This window comes from Leucoraja erinacea, chromosome 9, assembly GCF_028641065.1.
Source record: "Leucoraja erinacea ecotype New England chromosome 9, Leri_hhj_1, whole genome shotgun sequence".
Classification (NCBI taxonomy): domain Eukaryota; kingdom Metazoa; phylum Chordata; class Chondrichthyes; order Rajiformes; family Rajidae; genus Leucoraja; species Leucoraja erinaceus.
The window spans coordinates 67,766,280-67,786,476 of record NC_073385.1 but is presented as its reverse complement, the minus strand read 5'-3'; the positions used below and the strand labels follow the sequence as shown (position 1 = coordinate 67,786,476).

At 41.0% G+C, this 20,197-nt stretch overlaps 1 protein-coding gene across 2 annotated transcripts in view; it reads left to right on the top strand.

Annotated features, from left to right (window-relative positions):
• Positions 1-20,197, top strand: part of dync1h1 (dynein, cytoplasmic 1, heavy chain 1) — a 99,902-nt gene that overhangs the window by 32,974 nt on the left and 46,731 nt on the right. For both annotated transcript variants that reach the window (XM_055641144.1, XM_055641143.1), the window contains exons 19-40: positions 1,072-1,182; positions 1,270-1,479; positions 1,891-2,037; positions 2,455-2,621; positions 2,720-2,893; positions 3,317-3,482; positions 3,661-3,849; positions 4,032-4,223; positions 5,339-5,621; positions 6,859-6,959; positions 7,283-7,442; positions 10,269-10,512; positions 10,632-10,815; positions 11,655-11,867; positions 11,975-12,213; positions 12,705-12,861; positions 12,962-13,189; positions 13,598-13,828; positions 13,928-14,068; positions 19,043-19,276; positions 19,393-19,599; positions 19,686-19,807. In XM_055641144.1, coding sequence (XP_055497119.1) covers positions 1,072-1,182; positions 1,270-1,479; positions 1,891-2,037; positions 2,455-2,621; positions 2,720-2,893; positions 3,317-3,482; positions 3,661-3,849; positions 4,032-4,223; positions 5,339-5,621; positions 6,859-6,959; positions 7,283-7,442; positions 10,269-10,512; positions 10,632-10,815; positions 11,655-11,867; positions 11,975-12,213; positions 12,705-12,861; positions 12,962-13,189; positions 13,598-13,828; positions 13,928-14,068; positions 19,043-19,276; positions 19,393-19,599; positions 19,686-19,807 — 4,100 coding nt within the window. The remainder of the gene's footprint in view (positions 1-1,071; positions 1,183-1,269; positions 1,480-1,890; positions 2,038-2,454; positions 2,622-2,719; positions 2,894-3,316; positions 3,483-3,660; positions 3,850-4,031; positions 4,224-5,338; positions 5,622-6,858; positions 6,960-7,282; positions 7,443-10,268; positions 10,513-10,631; positions 10,816-11,654; positions 11,868-11,974; positions 12,214-12,704; positions 12,862-12,961; positions 13,190-13,597; positions 13,829-13,927; positions 14,069-19,042; positions 19,277-19,392; positions 19,600-19,685; positions 19,808-20,197) is intronic.

Below are 20,197 nucleotides of genomic sequence, written 5' to 3'. Positions count from 1 at the left end.
ATCCTTGCGTTTTTCAGAATACCGAACTGGCTTATTAATTGCATAACATTTAAATCCTGCTTGATGTTTGATTTTGGATGGATGCTGAGAATGATTCTACCAGGTCGCATCTTCCCATCCCCACCCCTTTCTACTTGCCACAGAAACCGCTCCCTTTGCAAATTCTTGATTCACTCCCACCCAAACTACCCCCTCACCAGGCACTTTGCACCCACAGAAGATGTAACAGCTCTCCTTATATCTGCATCTTTGCCTCCATCTGAGGACCTCAGCAGACCTCCCAGGTGAGACAGAGCACCTCCTCTAACCTCATCTACCTTCAGTGTTCCTGATGTGACGTCCTTTACCAAGCTTACCAAGACCAAGCTTAAACTCAGTGACCCCATCAGTCAACCCTCACCCTCCCGTGCGCCCCACCTTGACTTACACCTATCTCTCCACCCTCCCATTCCACCTAAACAATTCACACCGCTTTTACCTGTTTCTCACACCTTTTGTCTCTTCACTTTTGGACTTCATCCCTCCCCCCGTCTGTATCCAACCATCACTCGCCAGGCTTTGTCCTGTTCCGGCTTTCGACCCCCCCCCCCCCCCCCCCCCCCCCCCCCCCCCCCCCCCCCCCCCCCCCCCCCCCCCCCCCCCCCCCCCCCCCCCCCCCCCCCCCCCCCCCCCCGCACGTTATCACCAACATCTGCTTGTATCTCCAGAATCCAAACTAACAAGTCATCATTGATCTAACTGGAATAGGTTATTTGGCCCATAAACTCCATGCTACCTGTCAGTGCATCAAACTCCCGTCCGCTATATATCTGGTGATTTCACCTGCAGCCTAGAATATTTTTTTATTCTGACAGGGTACCACGTGTATCACCTGTTCTATCTAAGCATTAGAAAAAAAAAATGTTTGGGAAATTAATTTTCTGATGCAATTTCGGGACCTCACTGATTATAACTTTCAGTTTGTTGATTTTTTCAGTTTCTGCCTGAAATCGGTGGACATTTAGTTTAGTATTAATGTTCAATTGATCTATGCAACATGTAGCTGACCTTTTTACCATTTGCATGACACAGCTTCGTCAGAACTTGGATGGACTGCTTAACCAGCTGAAGAATTTCCCAGCTCGACTGCGTCAGTATGCATCATACGAGTTTGTTCAGAGACTTCTGAAGGGCTACATGAAGGCATGTTTTATAAATGCAACATCACCAATTTTGTGTTATATTTGTAGCACCAAATGAAATAATAATAATTGTAAGTTTGTCTTGTAGATTAACATGTTGGTGATTGAGCTAAAGTCTGAGGCCTTAAAGGACCGTCATTGGAAGCAACTGATGAAACGACTCCATGTCAATTGGGTCGTGTCTGAATTAACCCTTGGTCAGATATGGGATGTGGACTTGCAAAAAAACGAGGCCATTGTTAAAGATGTCCTGCTCGTGGCTCAGGGAGAGATGGCTTTGGAGGAGTTTTTGAAACAGGTTCGTAACTTTGCAATTTGGCTTTTCCTTGGCTTTTAAGTACAAAGGATACAAAGGACATTTATTATCACATACACCAATTGGTGTGGTGAAATTTGACTTGCCATTGCAGCACACGAATAAAGATAAGATGCAACATTAAAGAATTGAACAATAAACATAAAAACACAAGCAGCAAAGTCCAGAATGGAGTAGAATTATAACTTTGCAAGTATTTCAACTTCCTACAGCTTCTGGCTAACGTAACACATTTAACCAAAGTGTTGCCCCGATATCTAACTGGAAAACATTCCCAAAAACTTGTCCTGATCTCAAATTTTAGCTAAATTATATGATTATTATAGATGCTTAATGGCGTTCAACTTTCCAGATATTGCCATCTATGATCTCAATCGTTTAAAATATTTTCAGATCAGAGAATTGTGGAACACTTATGAACTGGACTTGGTGAACTATCAAAACAAGTGTAGGCTGATCCGTGGCTGGGATGACCTATTCAACAGAGTTAAAGAACACATCAACAGTGTATCTGCCATGAAGCTCTCACCTTACTACAAGGCAAGTGCTTGTGCAACTTTTTTCATTATGCTTTACCCTGTTTAGATGAAATCCTTTAATTTGTCTGTAATCCTCCTGTGTTTTACAATTAACAGTTTCCAACTTTGTTTTTCTTTGTATTTTTATAATTTTGCATTTTAATTTTTATCCCTTCATGCTTTCGCTCACCTTGCATTAGGCATTACCAAACTACAAGGTATCTTGTATGTATTTGTAGTCCTTTTTTTGATGCAGTGAGATTTTAGTTTATGCCTTAACGGATACATTAAAATATTTAGGCTATATTCAAAATTTTTAGAGCCTAGCAATGATGATTTTGCCAAGTATCTTGTTCAACTGATTTACCAACTATAATCTCCATTTACTGTTTAAATGGCTAATTGGTATTCTTCTTGTGGCAATGTTAACTTTTCTTAGGTCTTTGAAGAAGATGCCTTGAGCTGGGAAGATAAACTGAATCGTATAATGGCCCTTTTTGATGTCTGGATTGACGTGCAGAGGCGCTGGGTCTATCTCGAAGGCATTTTCACAGGAAGTGCTGACATTAAGCACTTGTTGCCCGTAGAAACTCAGAGATTCCAGAGGTATGTGAATCAATTTACATTTTTTAAATTAAAGTTTAAATTAAATGCTTTGTAATTTTTTTAACTGATGTGCATGTCCTGACTTTCCCATCAAACAGCATCAGCACAGAATTCCTGGCGCTCATGAAGAAAGTGACTAAGTCTCCCCTGGTCATGGATGTTTTGAATATCCAAGGAGTACAGCGGTCTTTGGAACGTTTAGCTGATTTGTTGGGCAAAATACAGAAGGCTTTGGGAGAATATTTGGAGAGAGAACGATCATCCTTTCCTCGGTAAGTCATCTTTAATAATGCTTTTGGATGCTATGTAGGGGAAAGGTAGAAAAATTAGCAAGAGAAACATTCCGTTTCAAAATATGGTGAAGGCTGGTCTTGGAAATTGAATGAATGCTTGTGTTCACTGGAATTTAGAAGGATGAGAGGAGATCTTATAGAAACATAAAATTCTTAAAGGATTGGACAGGCTAGATGCAGGAAAAATTTTCCCCATGCAGTCCTGGGAAGTGAAGAGCCCAATGTCAAGAGATAGTGCAGTGGAGATCCCTGGGGAAGTAGTTGAGTATATTCACAGTGGAAAATCGATAGACATTTGTGGGCTGTGAGAATTGAGGGGTATTTGAGCAGTCAGGAACGTGGGGGTGCAGAGATTCTTAATATAGTGTTCTGTGCTTACTAAAGGTTTTGCTTGTTTTTCAGGTTCTACTTTGTTGGTGATGAAGATTTGTTGGAGATTATTGGTAATAGTAAGAATGTAGCAAAGTTGCAGAAACATTTCAAAAAAATGTTTGCTGGTGTTTCTAGTATCATTCTCAACGAAGATGCTACAATTGTCTTGGGAATTGCATCGCGCGAAGGAGAAGAGGTATATTTTATTTATTATGGTTCTATATCAAAGTTCATTAATATTCTGAATTAATTATTAAACATTGCAAAGAAATCCCGAATATGGATGAAGTGAAACACTGCTTCAACTATACAGCTATCAATGAGTTCCTAATTGATCTTCAACGCAAACCTGAAGCACTTGTTCTTTCTGGCAGGTACTTTTCAAAACGGCTGTTTCGATCATTGAGCATCCTAAAATAAATGAGTGGTTAACTTTGGTGGAGAAAGAAATGAGGGTGACTCTGGCCAAATTGCTGGCCGAATCGGTCACTGAAGTTGGAATTTTTGGTCAGGGCACTTCAATTGATTCTGCAGACTACATTTCTTGGATTGATAAATACCAGGTATGTAAGGTGGAGTAAAGAATGACTGATGTAGAAAAACTATTTTGTTTCCTGATTGTATATTTTATGAAGAAAATACACATGCAAAAAAAAGATAAATGCTTGTTAAAAATACGTACTTGTGATATGTCTGTCAATAGAATTTTGTCTCGATTTTCGTTAATTTTATTTCTTTTTTGTAGGCCCAGCTTGTTGTCCTTTCGGCTCAGATATCATGGTCTGAAAATGTGGAAAGTGCTCTGAATAATGGTGCCAGTGATGGCCAGTCTCCTCTTGCCCCGGCACTAGTGAATGTGGAAGATACTTTGACTGTATTAGCGGATTCTGTTTTGATGGAACAGCCAACACTTCGCAGAAGGAAACTTGAGCACTTGGTTAGTAAACAGCCAGATCCTAGAGTAAAGGGACGGTCCCACTTTCACAACATAATTCACATCCTTTTTTACTCGTGGACATTTTTCATCATGCTAGAAAAACGCCCCGACCTACTTGATGCCACATGCACCTACGACTAGCATCACGGCCTGCTACGACCTACCTACGACCTCGTGACGGCCATGCTGCGAGTATGAGTCAAGGGCAAATTTGGCAGAGGTCGTGAATTAGGTTGTGAAAGTGGGACAGGCCCTTAAGACTGCGTGGCAGTAAGAACATTCTTGTAACAATCTAAAAATATATTCTTCATAACGCTGCTAATATTTCTCCCAATGTGTATTGTGATTCATAAGTCTTTTCAAACCGTTAATGTTAACATATAAATACCTAATAGTTCACGCAGGTATCCCGTCAGAAAATTGAAGAACATATACGTAGAATCCACTCGTGTTATTTTTGGTGTTAACATGCAAAAGAAAATTAGCACCAATCTCTCCATATTAACCACAATTGTACAGATATAAATGGACCAAGCGCAGGCACGGCAATCGTTTCTCTGAACTCCTCCGCTCAGTCCACTTAGGTCTACCCTATCGCTAAACACTTTAACTCCAATTCCCATACTAGGCTTACTGTCCTGAGCCTCTTCCACAGTCAGAGTAAGGCCCAACAGCACCTCATATTTCGCTTGGGCAGCTTACAACCCAGCAGTATGAATTTTAATTTCTCTAACTTCAGCTAACCCTTGCTTTCCCTCTCTCTCCGTCCCTCCCTCACCCAATTTCTCCGACTAGTTTCATTGTGCTTCTGATTAATTTACTGATTGTGCGCCTCCTTGTCACCTTCTCCTCGGCTAACATTGAACCATTCAATATCTGCTTCGATCTGTCGTTTTCACACCTTACCGTTCCATATCTCTAATCTCCCTCTCCCCTGACTCTCTGTCTGACGAAGGGTCTCAACTAGAAACGTCACCTATTCCTTTTCACCAGAGGAAATGTCACCTATTCATTTTCACTGATCTGCTGAGTTACTCCAGTTTTTTGTGTCTACTTGAACAAATATATACTTCTTCAATATACCATTAACCAGCTGATTTATTTTTTCATTATAGATCACTGAATTGGTACATCAGAGAGATGTGACCAGAATGCTGATCAAAAACAAAGTAGACCAACCAAAATCTTTTGATTGGCTCAGTCAAATGAGATTTTACTTCGATCCCAAACAAACGGATGTGCTCCAACAGTTATCTATACAGATGGCAAATGCCAAGTTCAACTATGGTTTTGAGTACCTCGGTGTCCAAGATAAACTTGTGCAGACACCTCTCACGGACCGTTGCTACTTGACCATGACGCAAGCCTTGGAAGCTCGACTTGGCGGATCTCCGTTCGGTACGTGTTAGAATATGGTTTCAATCGTCCATAAACCTTATGCCATACTTTGTGGCTACACAAAGAACATTAAATTAGTTTTCCCTTGTGTTCACTTTTTTCACACAGAGAGTGGTGAATCTCTGGAACTCTCTGCCGCAGAGGGTAGTCGAGGCCAGTTCATTGGCTATATTTAAGAGGGAGTTAGATGTGGCCCTTGTGGCTAAGGGGATCAGAGGGTATGGAGAGAAGGCAGGTACGGGATACTGAGTTGGATGATCAGCCATGATCATATTGAATGGCGGTGCAGGCTCGAAGGGCCGAATGGCCTACTCCTGCACCTAATTTCTATGTTAGTGATGATTGGAGATCATCATAAAAGGGAACAAAGATTCCTAAATTGACTGTTGATGGAAGTGGAAAGGTTTACTATTGCAAGAGCCTTTCATTGAATCTCTCTGCAGTCAGTGATGGACATGAAGTGTAACCACTGCTGCAATTTACACATTGCATGCTCCCACAAACAAATGGGATGACAACAATATTTTATTTTCAATGGTTTTTGGCTGAGAGACTAATAGTGGCCAAGGCATAACCACTCTGCTGCTGAAACTGTACCTTAAGATGTTTTTGTCCACCTAACAAAATACTGTCTCGATATAACATTGGACCCCTGATGTAGCAGGCCCTCCATACTGCAGTGGAGTGGAAGCTTCCACACCTGTGTGTGTGTGTGTGCTCCCTGCCTCTGAAATGCTATTTTAACCTTCTGCACAGATAAGTTTTATTCCTGCTTCAGTCACACTGCCATCTCTTGGTCGTGGAGGGTGAGGTGTGATGGAGACTTTGTTGACTTTTTAGAAAATTGGGTTAATTATGTTCATCAACTGGTGGCGTCTTCAAAGTTGATTGAGGCCAGAACCAAGCTGGCCACTTAATTAAACTAATGGATTTAATTAACGCCATTTCTGTTAGGTACCAGAAAGCTGATCTCATTGCAAAAGGAAAAGAAAAAATTGCTAAACAAAAACATTTAAGTCTTGGCAACAAACTGAATATTACCACTGAATTCTTATAACGCAACATTTTGAGATACCCATAAGAAAATGTCTGCTTCAAAATCATGCAATTGGGAGTGGATTAGAAAGTTTAGGAATACCACTTGGTAATGAAGTATTTCACTTTGTAGTAAATGTGACCTTGATGTTTTTTGTAATTGGTTTCATTATTTTGTGCGCCATTGGTTGATTTACACTAGGGCCCGCTGGAACTGGGAAGACGGAATCTGTCAAAGCACTTGGACACCAGCTTGGACGCTTTGTTTTGGTCTTCAACTGTGATGAGACCTTCGATTTCCAGGTACAATAAACAACATAAGATATTTCTTTGTCAATCTTTCAAGTTTGTATCGTAATGAACTTGCTTGATCGAAGCTGTTTGCTGTGCAGTGGAACATTTTGCATGCAACTGAAGTTGCGGTTTTGATGTGTTAATCAAAATTGTATTTGTTTTCACCATTGTCATTTAAAAGTTAAATGGAGATCTCAAAGGGAGGAAACTTTTAACTATGTAAGCCCTCCAATTTTATTAAACTTACTGAGAAAAGTACAAAAACCTTAAAGCTTGTATTGTCACGCACTCTAGATACATGTTTTTAACTAATTAATTATTTTAATTATTAGGCCATGGGTCGTATATTTGTGGGTCTCTGCCAGGTGGGAGCCTGGGGCTGTTTTGATGAATTCAATCGCCTGGAAGAACGTATGCTCTCTGCTGTATCACAGCAAATCCAGTGTATCCAGGAAGCTCTGCGAGAGCATTCTAATCCCAACCGCGAGCGAGGTACGTATATTCACCATTCAACTTGCCGTTATTCAGATCAATCTGTTTTTAAACATTGCGTTTTACAGTGCAACTGCTTGTAAATTATGTAATAATATTTCTTTAGCTCAAACAAAAAGTACATTTCATTGTAACTATTCCTCAGTATGAGGTGCTCAGGAAATATTAAAAAGAGAGAAGGGAGAATGGCTTTGTTGATTATAGTGAATGTTACGGTACCAGAGAACAGGGTTTAAGAAGGAACTGCAGATGCTGGAAAATCCAAGGTAGACAAAAGTGCTGTAGAAACTCAGCGGGTGCAGCAGCATCTATGGAGCGAAGGAAATAGGCAACGTTTCGGGCCGAAACGTTGCCTATTTCCTTCACTCCATAGATGCTGCTGCACCCGCTGAGTTTCTCCAGCACTTTTGTCTACCAGAGAACAGGGATGTCTACAGGCTGAAGCAAAATTGACATGGTAAGTGGCAATGAGGACCCAAGTGATTCCATTAGACACGTGTACATTCACTTGACTATCAAAATAATTAAGTAATTAAAATGATTTGGGATTGGGCAGGTAAATGAACTTGAGACACTGGATTAGTTGTGATTTCATTGAACATAAGAACCTGGAGCAAGCATATTGCCTGTTGAGCTTGTTCCCATATTCAATATTGATCTGATCTGAGATAGATCTGGAGTAACTCAGTGGGTCAGGCAGCATCTCTGGAGGAAAAGCATAGATGATCTATTGGGTCGGGACCTTTCCTCAGACTGAAAAGGATAGATGACGTTTCGTGTCAGGACCCTTTTCCTCTAGAGATGCTCCCTGACCCGCTGAGTTACTCCTGCAGGTATAAACCGGCAATCGCAGTTCTTTCTACACTATGATCAGCTCTAGTTTCATATCTTGCCTGTCCCCATGACCTGGGATTCTCTGAAAATCTAAATCTAACTTGACCATGGATTTCCATAATGGCTCGAAGATAGACACAAAATGCCGGGGTGGCTCAGCGGGACAGGCAGCATCTCTGGATAGAAGGAATGGGTGATGTTCCTTTACTCCGTGGGATAGAAAATTCCAATGATTATGAATGATTTCAGAAAAGAAATTCCTCCCCATTTCAACTAAAAATCCAGTGATCGTGCTCATGTATCTCTGTTTTGTCCCACCAATGGCAGCATTATCTCAGTATCTGCATTTTAAAACCCCTCTATGTTATAGGGAACAATTTAAATCCTTCTCATTCTAATTAATCCAGCATCAGTCTACTTCCTCGCAAGATCATCCTTTCATACTTAAAATTACTGTTGGCAACTTTCTCCACATCTTTTCCCAAAAAGAGGGGACCCAAAAACACCATGAAGTAATCGGATGTGATCTCACCAAAGTGGAATTTTAGCAAAACCTTCTGAATTTTGTGCTCTAAGCCTTGTAATAGAGGCAACATACCATTTACCTTGACTTATTTTGTTTTTGGAAGATACTGAGATCTCTGAATACAGACATTCAATAATCTTGCTCAATTTAAATCTTTTTCTATTCCTCTTCCCAAAGTGGTTTACCTCACATTTCTGTTCATTATTCTCTATATTTAATCCATTTATATCCTTTTCAGTTTAGTTTATTGTCACGTACAGAGTCACAGTGAAAAGCTTTTTTTGCGCGCTATCCAGTCAGCGGAAAGACAGTGCATGATTACAATCAAGCCATTTACAGTGTATAGATACATGATATGGGAATAACGTTTATTGCAAGGTAAAGCCACCAAAGTCCGATCAAGGATAGTCCGAAGGTCACCCATTAGGTAGATACAAGTTAAGGACTGCTCTCTGGATATGGTAGGATGATTCAATAGCCTGATAACAGCTGGGAAGAAAATGTCCCTGAATCTGGAGGTGTATGTTTTCACACTTCTATACCTTCTAAACCTTTTTGCATTCTCATTCTTTTCAACTCCTGCTCCCATATAATTTTGTGAACTCATACCTCTGTGTAGATCGTTAATATTGATTGAAACTATCTGGGGCAACAGCACCAATCCCGTAGTAGCAATAGGTACAGTTTACAAACCTGGAAAGCCTTGTTCTCATTCAGCTAGTTAACCATTCCTCTATCCATGCTAATATCTTGTCAACAGAACAAGCGTGTGTGCAGTAACCTGAATGTGACTTCTGAAAATCTGAATACTCTGTATCCATTGGTTCCCAATTGTCCATTGTGCCGCATGTATCTTCAAACTCACTAAACTCGTAAAACACTCATTTCTCAGATCAAAATGATGAGAGGAATAGATAGGGTCTATTCTATGCACAGTCGTTTTGCCCAGAGTTGGGGAATTGGGAACCAGAGGACATAGGATTAAGGTGAGGGTGGAAAGATTTAATGGGAACCTGAGGGGTAACTTTTTAGAGAAAGGGTGGTGGGGATCTGAAACAAGTGTAGGAGGTAGTTGAGGCAGGTAATATCACAACATTTAAGAGACAAATGAATAGGTATATTGATAGGGCAAGTTTAGAGGGCTATGGGCCAAGCTTGGGCAGGTGGTACTGGTATAGATGGGGCATGTTGGTCAGCATGGGCAAGTTGAGCCGAAGGGCCTGTTTTCATACTGTATGACAATAAGACAGCCAAATCGCACTTCTAAATGCTGGGACAGATGTGAGAAGCTTAATGCCTGGACAAGCATTTATTCTTGGAACTACTGATTGACAAGCTATGGGTAGCATTTAAAGAGGAGACTTTTGATAGAAGAAATGGTTGAACACACAAGATGCTGATTGGGCAACGTATTCTTCTGTAAAGCATTAGGTTTGCCATCACCTGTGAATTTGATTATCTTTCAGGTTCTCCAACCATCACCTGTGAGCTTCTGAACAAGCAAGTGAAAGTCAGGGCAGATATGGCTGTATTCATTACAATGAATCCAGGTTATGCTGGTCGCTCCAACCTACCAGATAACTTGAAAAAGCTTTTCCGCAGTTTAGCGATGACCAAACCCGATCGCCAACTCATCGCACAAGTTATGTTGTATTCACAAGGATTCCGTACTGCTGAAACCCTTGCCAACAAGATCGTTCCATTCTTCAAGTGAGCATCTTTAAGTTGAGCTTCGCTGGGCTCACATCTATTTGTTTTTTTTTTGCTGTCTTTTGGTTTGATTATGATTATGAGTTTTGTATTTATACGTTTCATTTTTTTCCCTCCAGGCTTTGTGATGAGCAATTGTCATCCCAGAGCCACTACGATTTTGGCCTCCGTGCCCTGAAGAGTGTGTTAGTGAGTGCAGGCAATGTGAAGCGTGAGAGGATTCAAAGGATCAAGAAAGAGAAGGGAGAACGTGGTGAAGTTGTTGATGAAGCAGAAATTGCAGAGAATTTGCCTGAACAAGAGGTTAGTTGCCCTCCATGTTACTCATACTTCAAGCTACAAAGAAATTAAAGCTTAATCCCTTGGGTTCTGACAGGGTTCCTCCCTGAGAATTGTTCCTAATCTGTGGTTAAACCAGAGCACGTAACTCAGCCATTCAGAAATTGCCGTAAACCAAGTGCCCATGCTATCGAAGCTGCCTGCAGGAGCCAGCAACCAATGGCTTCCTAAACACCACTCGTGTGTACAGGCTGTGCACAAGGCGGGTGTTCATAACCTGGAGACGACCTATATGTCGTAATCATGCTCAGCTCACATTGAAACATTCTGAAGGCAGTCATTAGTTTGGCATTTAAATGTCCATGTCCATGTTTTTCTTCATATTTAGTTAATCTGGAGCTAAATTGAAGTCAATATTTCTTGCAATGTTATTATCTGTACTTAATGGCACTACAGAGTTTTAAAATTGATTCTGAAAACATTAGGATATTGTGTCTTTTACCCATCACCAAGTACCCATGAGAATATTGATGAGCTGCCACCATGAATTGCTACGGTGCTGTTGAATGAAAAGTCAGGGTTTATCTAAGGAATATTGATATTTTCCCACATTAGGTTTTAGGTAACGTGCACGGACTAGTGTTTGAATGAGAGGGATGCAACATTGATCATTTTGGTGCATCAGTTGTCTCCTCTTTCTAGAGGCTGGCGAACATGGGGTTTAAGTGCTGCTGACAAGAAGGAAATTTGTATTCGCCTGTCATAACCTAACTTCTACTTTATTGAGCACTTTTAAATGTCATTGACATATGAAACCACTTGTGTTGAGATGTAATGTAATAAATATTTTAATTCCCCAATAGATTCTGATCCAGAGTGTTTGTGAGACCATGGTTCCCAAACTGGTTGCAGAAGACATCCCATTACTTTTCAGTCTTTTGTCTGATGTGTTCCCTGGCATTGCATACCACCGTGGAGCAATGACTGCACTACGTGAAGAATTGAAGAAGGTTTGTCAGGAAATGTACCTGACCTATGGTGACGGTGAAGATGTTGGTGGAATGTGGGTTGAAAAGGTACGTTTGATTTCCCTTCTCCAATAGGAATGCTTTTTATTAACATTTATCTTTTGTTTTGTTTTAAAGAGATCATTTTAGTTTGATATACATTCTGTGCCTTTTAGGTTCTGCAGCTATACCAGATCTCACAGATAAACCATGGTCTGATGATGGTTGGGCCATCAGGCAGTGGGAAAAGTATGGCTTGGCGTGTTTTACTGAAAGCCCTTGAGAGGCTTGAGGGAGTAGAGGGGGTTGCCCACATCATTGATCCAAAAGCAACCAGCAAGGACCATCTATATGGAACATTAGACCCGAACACCAGGGAATGGACGGATGGACTGTTCACACATGTTCTTAGAAAGTAAGTCGGCCATCTAGAAATATATTGTAAATGTTCGTTTTGCTCATCTTTAGCTCTCCAGTTTAAGTTGCTGGTTTTCCCTTGTACCTTGCCCAATAGGCATAGGTGACGTTCACTATTAATCACAAAATGTTCTTGTACTTGTGGTCCTTTTGGTTGAACTGCATTCCATCAACTTGGGTTGGGAACAGATCTCGATCCTAATATGTTTAAGAAGGAACTGCAGACGCTGGAAAATCGAAGGTCGACAAAAATGCTGGAGAAACTCAGCGGGTGCAGCAGCATCTATGGAGCGAAGGAAATAGGCATTGTTTCGGGCCGAAACGTTGCCTATTTCCTTCGCTTCATAGATGCTGCTGCATCCGCTGAGTTTCTCGATCCTAATAGTCTGCATGGCTTGGCTACTACTCCATGTCCTTGCTCAGCCATCTTTGAAACCCATAATTTTTAATGTGTGATAATTGAGTTTAAAAGTAGTTAAATATTTTTAGGATCATAGACAATGTGCGAGGAGAGCTGCAGAAACGTCAGTGGGTTATCTTTGATGGCGATGTTGATCCCGAATGGGTGGAAAACCTGAACTCTGTTTTGGACGATAACAAATTGCTCACCCTGCCCAATGGAGAACGTCTCAGCCTTCCGCCAAATGTAAGAAACTTCATTAAAGATTAACGCAGAATTTACGCATGCCATAAATTTACACAGCATCTTAAATACAGTTTTTTAAAAACACGTCTTCCTTCCAAAGGTGCGGATTATGTTTGAGGTCCAAGACTTGAAATATGCTACACTAGCCACTGTATCCCGATGTGGAATGGTATGGTTTAGTGAAGATGTACTCAGCACAGATATGATCTTCAATAACTTCTTGGCTCGACTGCGCGGCATTCCGCTGGATGAGGGAGAGGATGAGGCCCAGCGAAGACGCAAGAGCAAAGACGAGGAAGAGCAAGAAACAGCTTCTCCAATGCTCCAGGTACTAAGTAGTGACATTTCTGTGTGTAAAAAAAAAAAGCTTCATTTGAAGCTGGGCCGTTTTCAAAAATATTTGATTGATATGAAAAAATATAATTGATTGTATAACTGCATTTGAAGACACAATAAACAGGTGGTAGTGTACTGAATAGCAAGGACGTTAAGAGATTTCCCACACGTACATCTCTGGCAAAATATTTTGTACTATTTGTTATATACAACCTCATTTTGAGTATCTTCATAAGGATCTTTGGTTATTAATTCATTTTAAATGTGTTTCTTGTTAGCAGAAAAAGCAGTAAATATATATCACCCTCTATCTAATATATATTTTCCAGAACTTTATTGCTTCAATATTTTGGAACCTTGTGCAATATCCTCATGCAATACTGTAACTTGTTTTAAACAGATACAGAGAGATGTCGCTACAGTTCTGCAGCCATTCTTCACTTCCACTGGCCTGATTATAAAAGCCGTCGAGCACGCTGCTAAAATGGAGCACATTATGGATTTTACCCGGTTACGATGTCTGGGTTCCCTCTTCTCGATGCTGCACCAAGCTTGTCGAAATATTGCATTATACAACGCAAACCACCCAGATTTTCCAATGCCAAATGAGCAGTTGGAACTCTATAGCCAGGTGTGTGATGGCACTTTTACAATGATTTCATTGTGTCCATGATGTGGATTATTAGTACACCTCGTGTAACTTTATGAACCTTTGCTTTTCCTTGACTAGAAATACCTAATTTACGCGATTCTTTGGTCGCTCTCGGGTGATGCACGTTTGAAGATGAGAGCAGAACTTGGTGAATACCTCCGGCGAATTACCACCATCCCACTGCCAAGCACGCCAAACATGCCCATCATTGACTTTGAGGTAGGAAATGTGACTTTCTCTGTCCACATATTTCTCCTCTGGCTTGACAACATTTTACATTATATTCTCCAAACTTGGTGATCTTTAATATACTCGCAAGTAAGTGACCAAATTAACATTTAGCTCTGAGTGCTTGAATTAATAGATAAAATGCTGCATTGAGTGTATTGAAATGGTTACTGTCCTATCTTAAATGAAATAATATAATCAATATTTATAAAATTGATTAACCTCTTAAAATAAATTACTGGCACTGCACTAAGGAAGACTGCTTTCCTATCATTTTCTTTCTGTAGAGATCTTCAACTGCTACTTTTTTTTCTTTCGACATGTTGTTTCACAAAGGTAACCAATTTACATTTGAGAAGATAGTATGGAATCTAATATGAAGGTAGAGACAAAATGCTGGAGTAACTAACACAACATCTCTGGAGAGAAGGAGTGGGTGAGGTTTCGGGTCGAGACCCTTCTTCAGACAGTCTGAAACGTCACGCATTCCTTCTCTCCAGAGATGCTGCCTGTCCCGCTGAGATACTCCAGCATTTTGTGTCTACCTTCGATTTAAACCAGTACCTGTAGTTCTTTCCTACAAATGGAATCTAATACTATTGTTTCAAGCCTTAATTTATATGCGTTGATTATGAGAACATGCCACCTCTGTTTCTATGGCAATCTGTGCCAATTTATTTTTCTGGTATTATCCACTTTTCTACCACTGGTAACTATCCTTTATCAATAAACATTTGAAAACTTTGACCGCATTTTCCAAACCCTTTCTTGTCCACCTAAACTCTGACTTCTGAAATAGATTGCACATTGCTGGTGCCACTCCAGTAAATCTATCCTGTGGTCAGATTAGAATGCATTACCAGAAATCTTTTGCTCCAAAAGCAGTCCACTTGTGGCTTAATATGTTTTAAAAAGGATTGACAAATCTTCAGTTTTGTTGCTCCATACTTCTATTAATGAAGCTTGGGATCCATCACGCTGTTATGATATTTCTTGTGCCCAAAGTTATGTAAATGCATTCCCCATTTACTAATTCTCCATCCCATCCTAGATTAAACCTTTTAAAATCAGATCTACCAAAATGAGTCCTTTCCTGGATAAAACTTCATGTGATGCCTGATAAATTAACCAATCTATGTTCTTCCCTGCATCTAGACAGTACATATTCTGTATTATTAACATGCATACATTAAGCATTGTGTACATGTTGCAACTATGTGCAGAATTAGTATAAATGCACAGATTTGCATTGTAGTGATGCAGTAACAGCAAGATTCAAAAGTATATGGGAGCAGATGATGAGCATTTGAAGGCACTGGGCCTGTAATCGTTGTTGTTCGTTAGAAGGTTGAGAGGGAGGCCTCATTGAAATTTACCGAATAGTGAAAGGCCTGGATAGAGTGAATGTGGAGAGGATGTTTCCATTGGTGGGAGAGCACAGGACCAAAGGCCATAGTCTCAGAATAAAAGGACGTACCTTTACGTCCTTTAGAAAGGAGATTTCTAAAGTCCCTTTCAGAGTGGCAGGCAGTGACTAGTGGGGTGCCGCAAGGCTCGGTGCTGGGACCGCAGCTATTTACAATACATTAATGATTTAGATGAAGGAATTAAAAGCAACATTCGCAAATTTGCAGATGACACAAAGCTGGGTGACAGTGTGAACTGTTATGAGGATGCTATGAGGATGCAGGGTGACTTGGACAGGTTGGTTGAGTGGGCAGATGGACAGCAGATGCAGTATAATATGGATACATGTGAGGTTATCTACTTTGGTGGCAAGTACAGGAAGGCAGGTGGCAAGAACAGGAAGGCAGAGTGGTATCAGGTTAGGAAAAGGAGAAGTAAACGAGACCTGGGTGTCCTTGTACATCAGTCACTGAAAGTAAGTATGCAGGTACAGCAGGCAGTGAAGAAAGCAGGTTTGCCTTCATAACAAGAGAAGTTGAGTTTAGGAGCAAAGGGGTTCTTCTGCAGTTGTTCAGGGCCCTGGTGAGGCCACACCTGGAGTGTTGTGTGCAGTTTTTGTCTCCTAACTTGAGGAAGGACATTCTTGTTATTGAGGGAATTTGGCGTAGGTTCACGAGGTTGGTTCACGGGGTTAATTCCCAGGATGGGGGGGGGGGGGGGACTGTCATATGATGAAAGAATGGAGCGACTGGGCTTGTATTCACTGGAATTTATGATGAGGGGATCTTATAGAAACATAAAATTATTAAGGGCTTGGACACGCTAGAGGCAGGAAACATGTTCCCGATGTTGGGGAAGTCCAGAACCAGGGGCCACAGTTTAAGAATAAGGGGTAGGCCATTTAGAAATGAAATGAGGAAAAACTTTTTCACACAGAGTTGTGAATTTGTGGAATTCTCTGCCTCAGAAGGCAGTGGATGCCGATTCACCGGATGCATTCAACACAGAGTTAGAGCTGTTAGGGCTGGTGGAATCAAGGGATAAGGCAGGAACGGGGGACTGATTGTGGATGATCACATTGAATAGCAGTGCTGGCTCGAAGGGCCGAATGGCATACTCTAGCATCTATTGTCTATGTATCTATGAGATGAGAAGGAATTTCTTCAGTCAGAGTGTGGTGAATGTGTGGAATTTATTACCACTTACAGCTTTGGAGGCAGTAAGTGGCAATAAATATTTTTTAGATATTTTTAAGGAGGAGATTGACAGATTCTTGATAAGGGTGTAGAGGGTTATGGGGCGAAGGCAGGGAAATGTGGTTGAGAGGGAAAGATAGATCAGCAATGATTGAATGGCAGAGTAGACTTGACGGGCCGAATGGCCTAATTCTGCTCCTAGAACATAGTGATTTATGAGCATCAGATAATAAAGCAAGATGAATTGCTTTTCAAAATGAAAGTTGTGACTTTTGTACCTGCTATTGTATATATCAACATCATTCACCCCTCAACACTGGTAGACTACTATTTTTTACACAATATCAACATTTCAGAATGAAGTGTAAGGCTGGCAGCCAGTGCATTTATTTATACAAATCTGAACCAGAATCATATTTTTTTGATACCTAACTGGGGAATCTGACAAACACAGGCATGCTCTGCAAAAGCCAAATGACTGCACCTCGTGATGCCTAATAAATGAAAGCAAATTTTGTTTTATTGTTTTAATAAAGACCAATTCTGTTTTTTGAAAGTATGCTTGGTAAATCTGCATAAGACATAGGAGCAGAATTAGGCCATTCAACCCATCGAGTCTTCTCTGTCATTCATAGTCAAAGAGTATTACAGTGTGGAAATAGGTCCTTTCGCCCAACTGGCTCAAACTGGCCAACACGTCCCATCCACACTAGTCCCATCTACACTAGTCCCATCTGCCTGTGTTTAGCCCATATCCCTCTAAACCTGTCCTAAATGTTTCTTAAATGTTGGGATAATCCCTGCATCAACTACCTCCGCTAGCATTTTGTTTCATACACCCACTACCCGTTGCATGAAGAGGTTACCTCTCGGATTCCTATTAAATCTTTCTGCCCCCCCTCACCTTAAACCTATGTTCTCTGGTTCTCGATTCCCTAACTCGATCTATTCCTCTCATGATTTTATACACTTCTATAAGATCACCCCTCATCCTCCTGCGCTCCATGGAATATAGTAGTAGCCTGCTCAACCTCTCCCTATATCTCAGTCTATTGAGACCTGGCAACAGTCTCATAAATTGTCTCTGCACCCTTTCTAGCTTGACAACATCTTTCCTATAACATCGTACCCAAATCTGGACACAATGGTCACCCATCCCTTCTCTCCAGAGATGCTGCCTGTCCCACTGAGTTACTCCAGCTTTTTGTGTCTATCTTTGGTTTCAACCAGCATCTCTACAGTTCCATCCTACACAATGGTTTAAATGCGACCTCACCAACATCTTATACAACTGCAACATGACCTCCCAACTTCTATACTCACTGCTCTGACAGAAGAAGGCAATGCGCCAAAAGTCTTTTTAACCACCCTATCTGCCTGTGATGCCACTTTCAACAAACTATATACCTTTACTCCTAGATTCCTGCTCTACAACACTCCCCAGAGCCCTACTGTTCACTGTGTAGGTTCTGCCCATGTTAGTGCTCCCAAAATGCAACACCTAGTATTTCTCTATTAAATTCCATCAACCATTCATCAGCCCAACTGATCAAGATCCTGCTGCAAATTTTGACAACCATCTTCATTATCTGCAATACCTCCCACTTTTGTGTAATTCAATCATAGTTGTTCTATTTTTCCCTCAACCCTATTCTCCAACCTTCTTCCCATAACCTTTGGCAGCTTTACAAATCAAGAACCTTCCAATCTCTGCATTAAAAATATCCAATGTCTTGGCCTCCGCAGCCATTGTGGCAATGAATTCTACAGATTCACCACCCACTGGCTAAAGAAATTCCTCCTCATCTCCATTCAGATGCCGTACATGGTAATGAAGTTATTAGCTTAAATTAATTGAGGGCAAATAATATTTGAATATTTTCAATTTCAAACTATTTACTGGCTTTCAACAGCCAGTGATATTTAGAACTGGGTTTTGGTGCTCAGTTTCACTCATTTCAACTTTATGACACACTATACGCAGGTTGGGCAATGTAGTCAAGTTGAGCTGAAGGGCCTGTTTCCACACTGTATCACTTTATGACAGTTCCTTTACAAAAATGAGAGATTTGTTTAATCATGATGAATTTATGGAATTCCCTGTCACAGAGGGCAGTGGAGGCCAAGTCACTGGATGGATTTAAGAGAAAGTTACATACTCTAAGGGCTGGTGGAGTTAAGGGATATGGGGATAAGGCAGGCACGGGTTATTGATAGGGGGCGATCAGCCATGATCACAATGAATGGCGGTGCTGGCTCGAAGGGCCGAATGGCCTCCTCCACCTATTGTCTATGTTTCTATCATTTCAACCAGATTCAGAATGAAAATAAGTTGGTTGCAAAATCTCTTTTTAACGCTTAGGTTTCCATTACTGGAGAATGGGTTCCTTGGCAATCAAAGGTTCCACAGATTGAAGTTGAGACGCATAAAGTTGCTGCTCCAGAAGTTGTTGTACCAACCTTGGATACAGTTCGTCATGAAGCCCTTCTGTACACCTGGCTGGCTGAGCATAAACCACTGGTTCTATGTGGACCACCAGGGTCTGGCAAGACCATGACTCTATTCAGCGCACTAAGAGCTCTGCCTGATATGGAGGTAGGCAATTTTTTTTTTAATTTCCTCTGTTGCTTCATCTGCCTAAACATTCATTTTTTTCCCCCACGTTCTGATGTGACTGAAGTAAAGCAAGGCTATTGTTGTTTTGTTGATAGGTTGTGGGTCTGAACTTCTCCAGTGCAACCACACCTGAGTTGGTTCTGAAGACATTTGATCACTACTGTGAGTACCGCCGGACACCGAATGGAGTTGTGTTGGCACCTGTGCAGCTTGGTAAATGGCTGGTGCTCTTCTGCGATGAAATCAACCTTCCAGACATGGACAAATATGGCACCCAGAGGGTCATATCCTTCATACGACAGGTTTGTGAGAGCAGCCATGCTACATAGTTGAGCTCAATGTGGAAGCACTTGTTAAATGTAGTCATGATGACTTGTTTCTATTCCAGATGGTAGAACATGGTGGTTTCTACCGTACTTCAGACCAGGCCTGGGTTAAGTTGGAAAGAATCCAGTTTGTTGGAGCATGCAACCCATCTACCGATCCAGGAAGGAAACCACTTTCACACCGGTAATATCTCAATAGTCCTGTAGTTTTACATTCTAGCAATCTTAATTCAGGCAGTTAAGATTTTAACTGATTAGATGTGTGTGTGTGTGTATGTATATAGAGCCAGATTTTAAAAATATATCGCTCCATAATTGTGCTGGATATGTGTTTTTAAACCTAATTCTGTTCTCGCGATGGAGATACCCCCTCAATTTGAACAAAACCAATGTTTGAATCACCTGTGAATTTACCAATCATGCCTCTAATGTTCACAGCAAATTATTTATATACAAACCATCAGGTTCCACCACTGGTCCCCATAGCACGCTACTGTCCATAGGCTTCCAATCTTTAAAACCTCTTGTTTGTTGCTGCATCAGTTTCTTGATTGCATTGAATTGTCTTAACGGT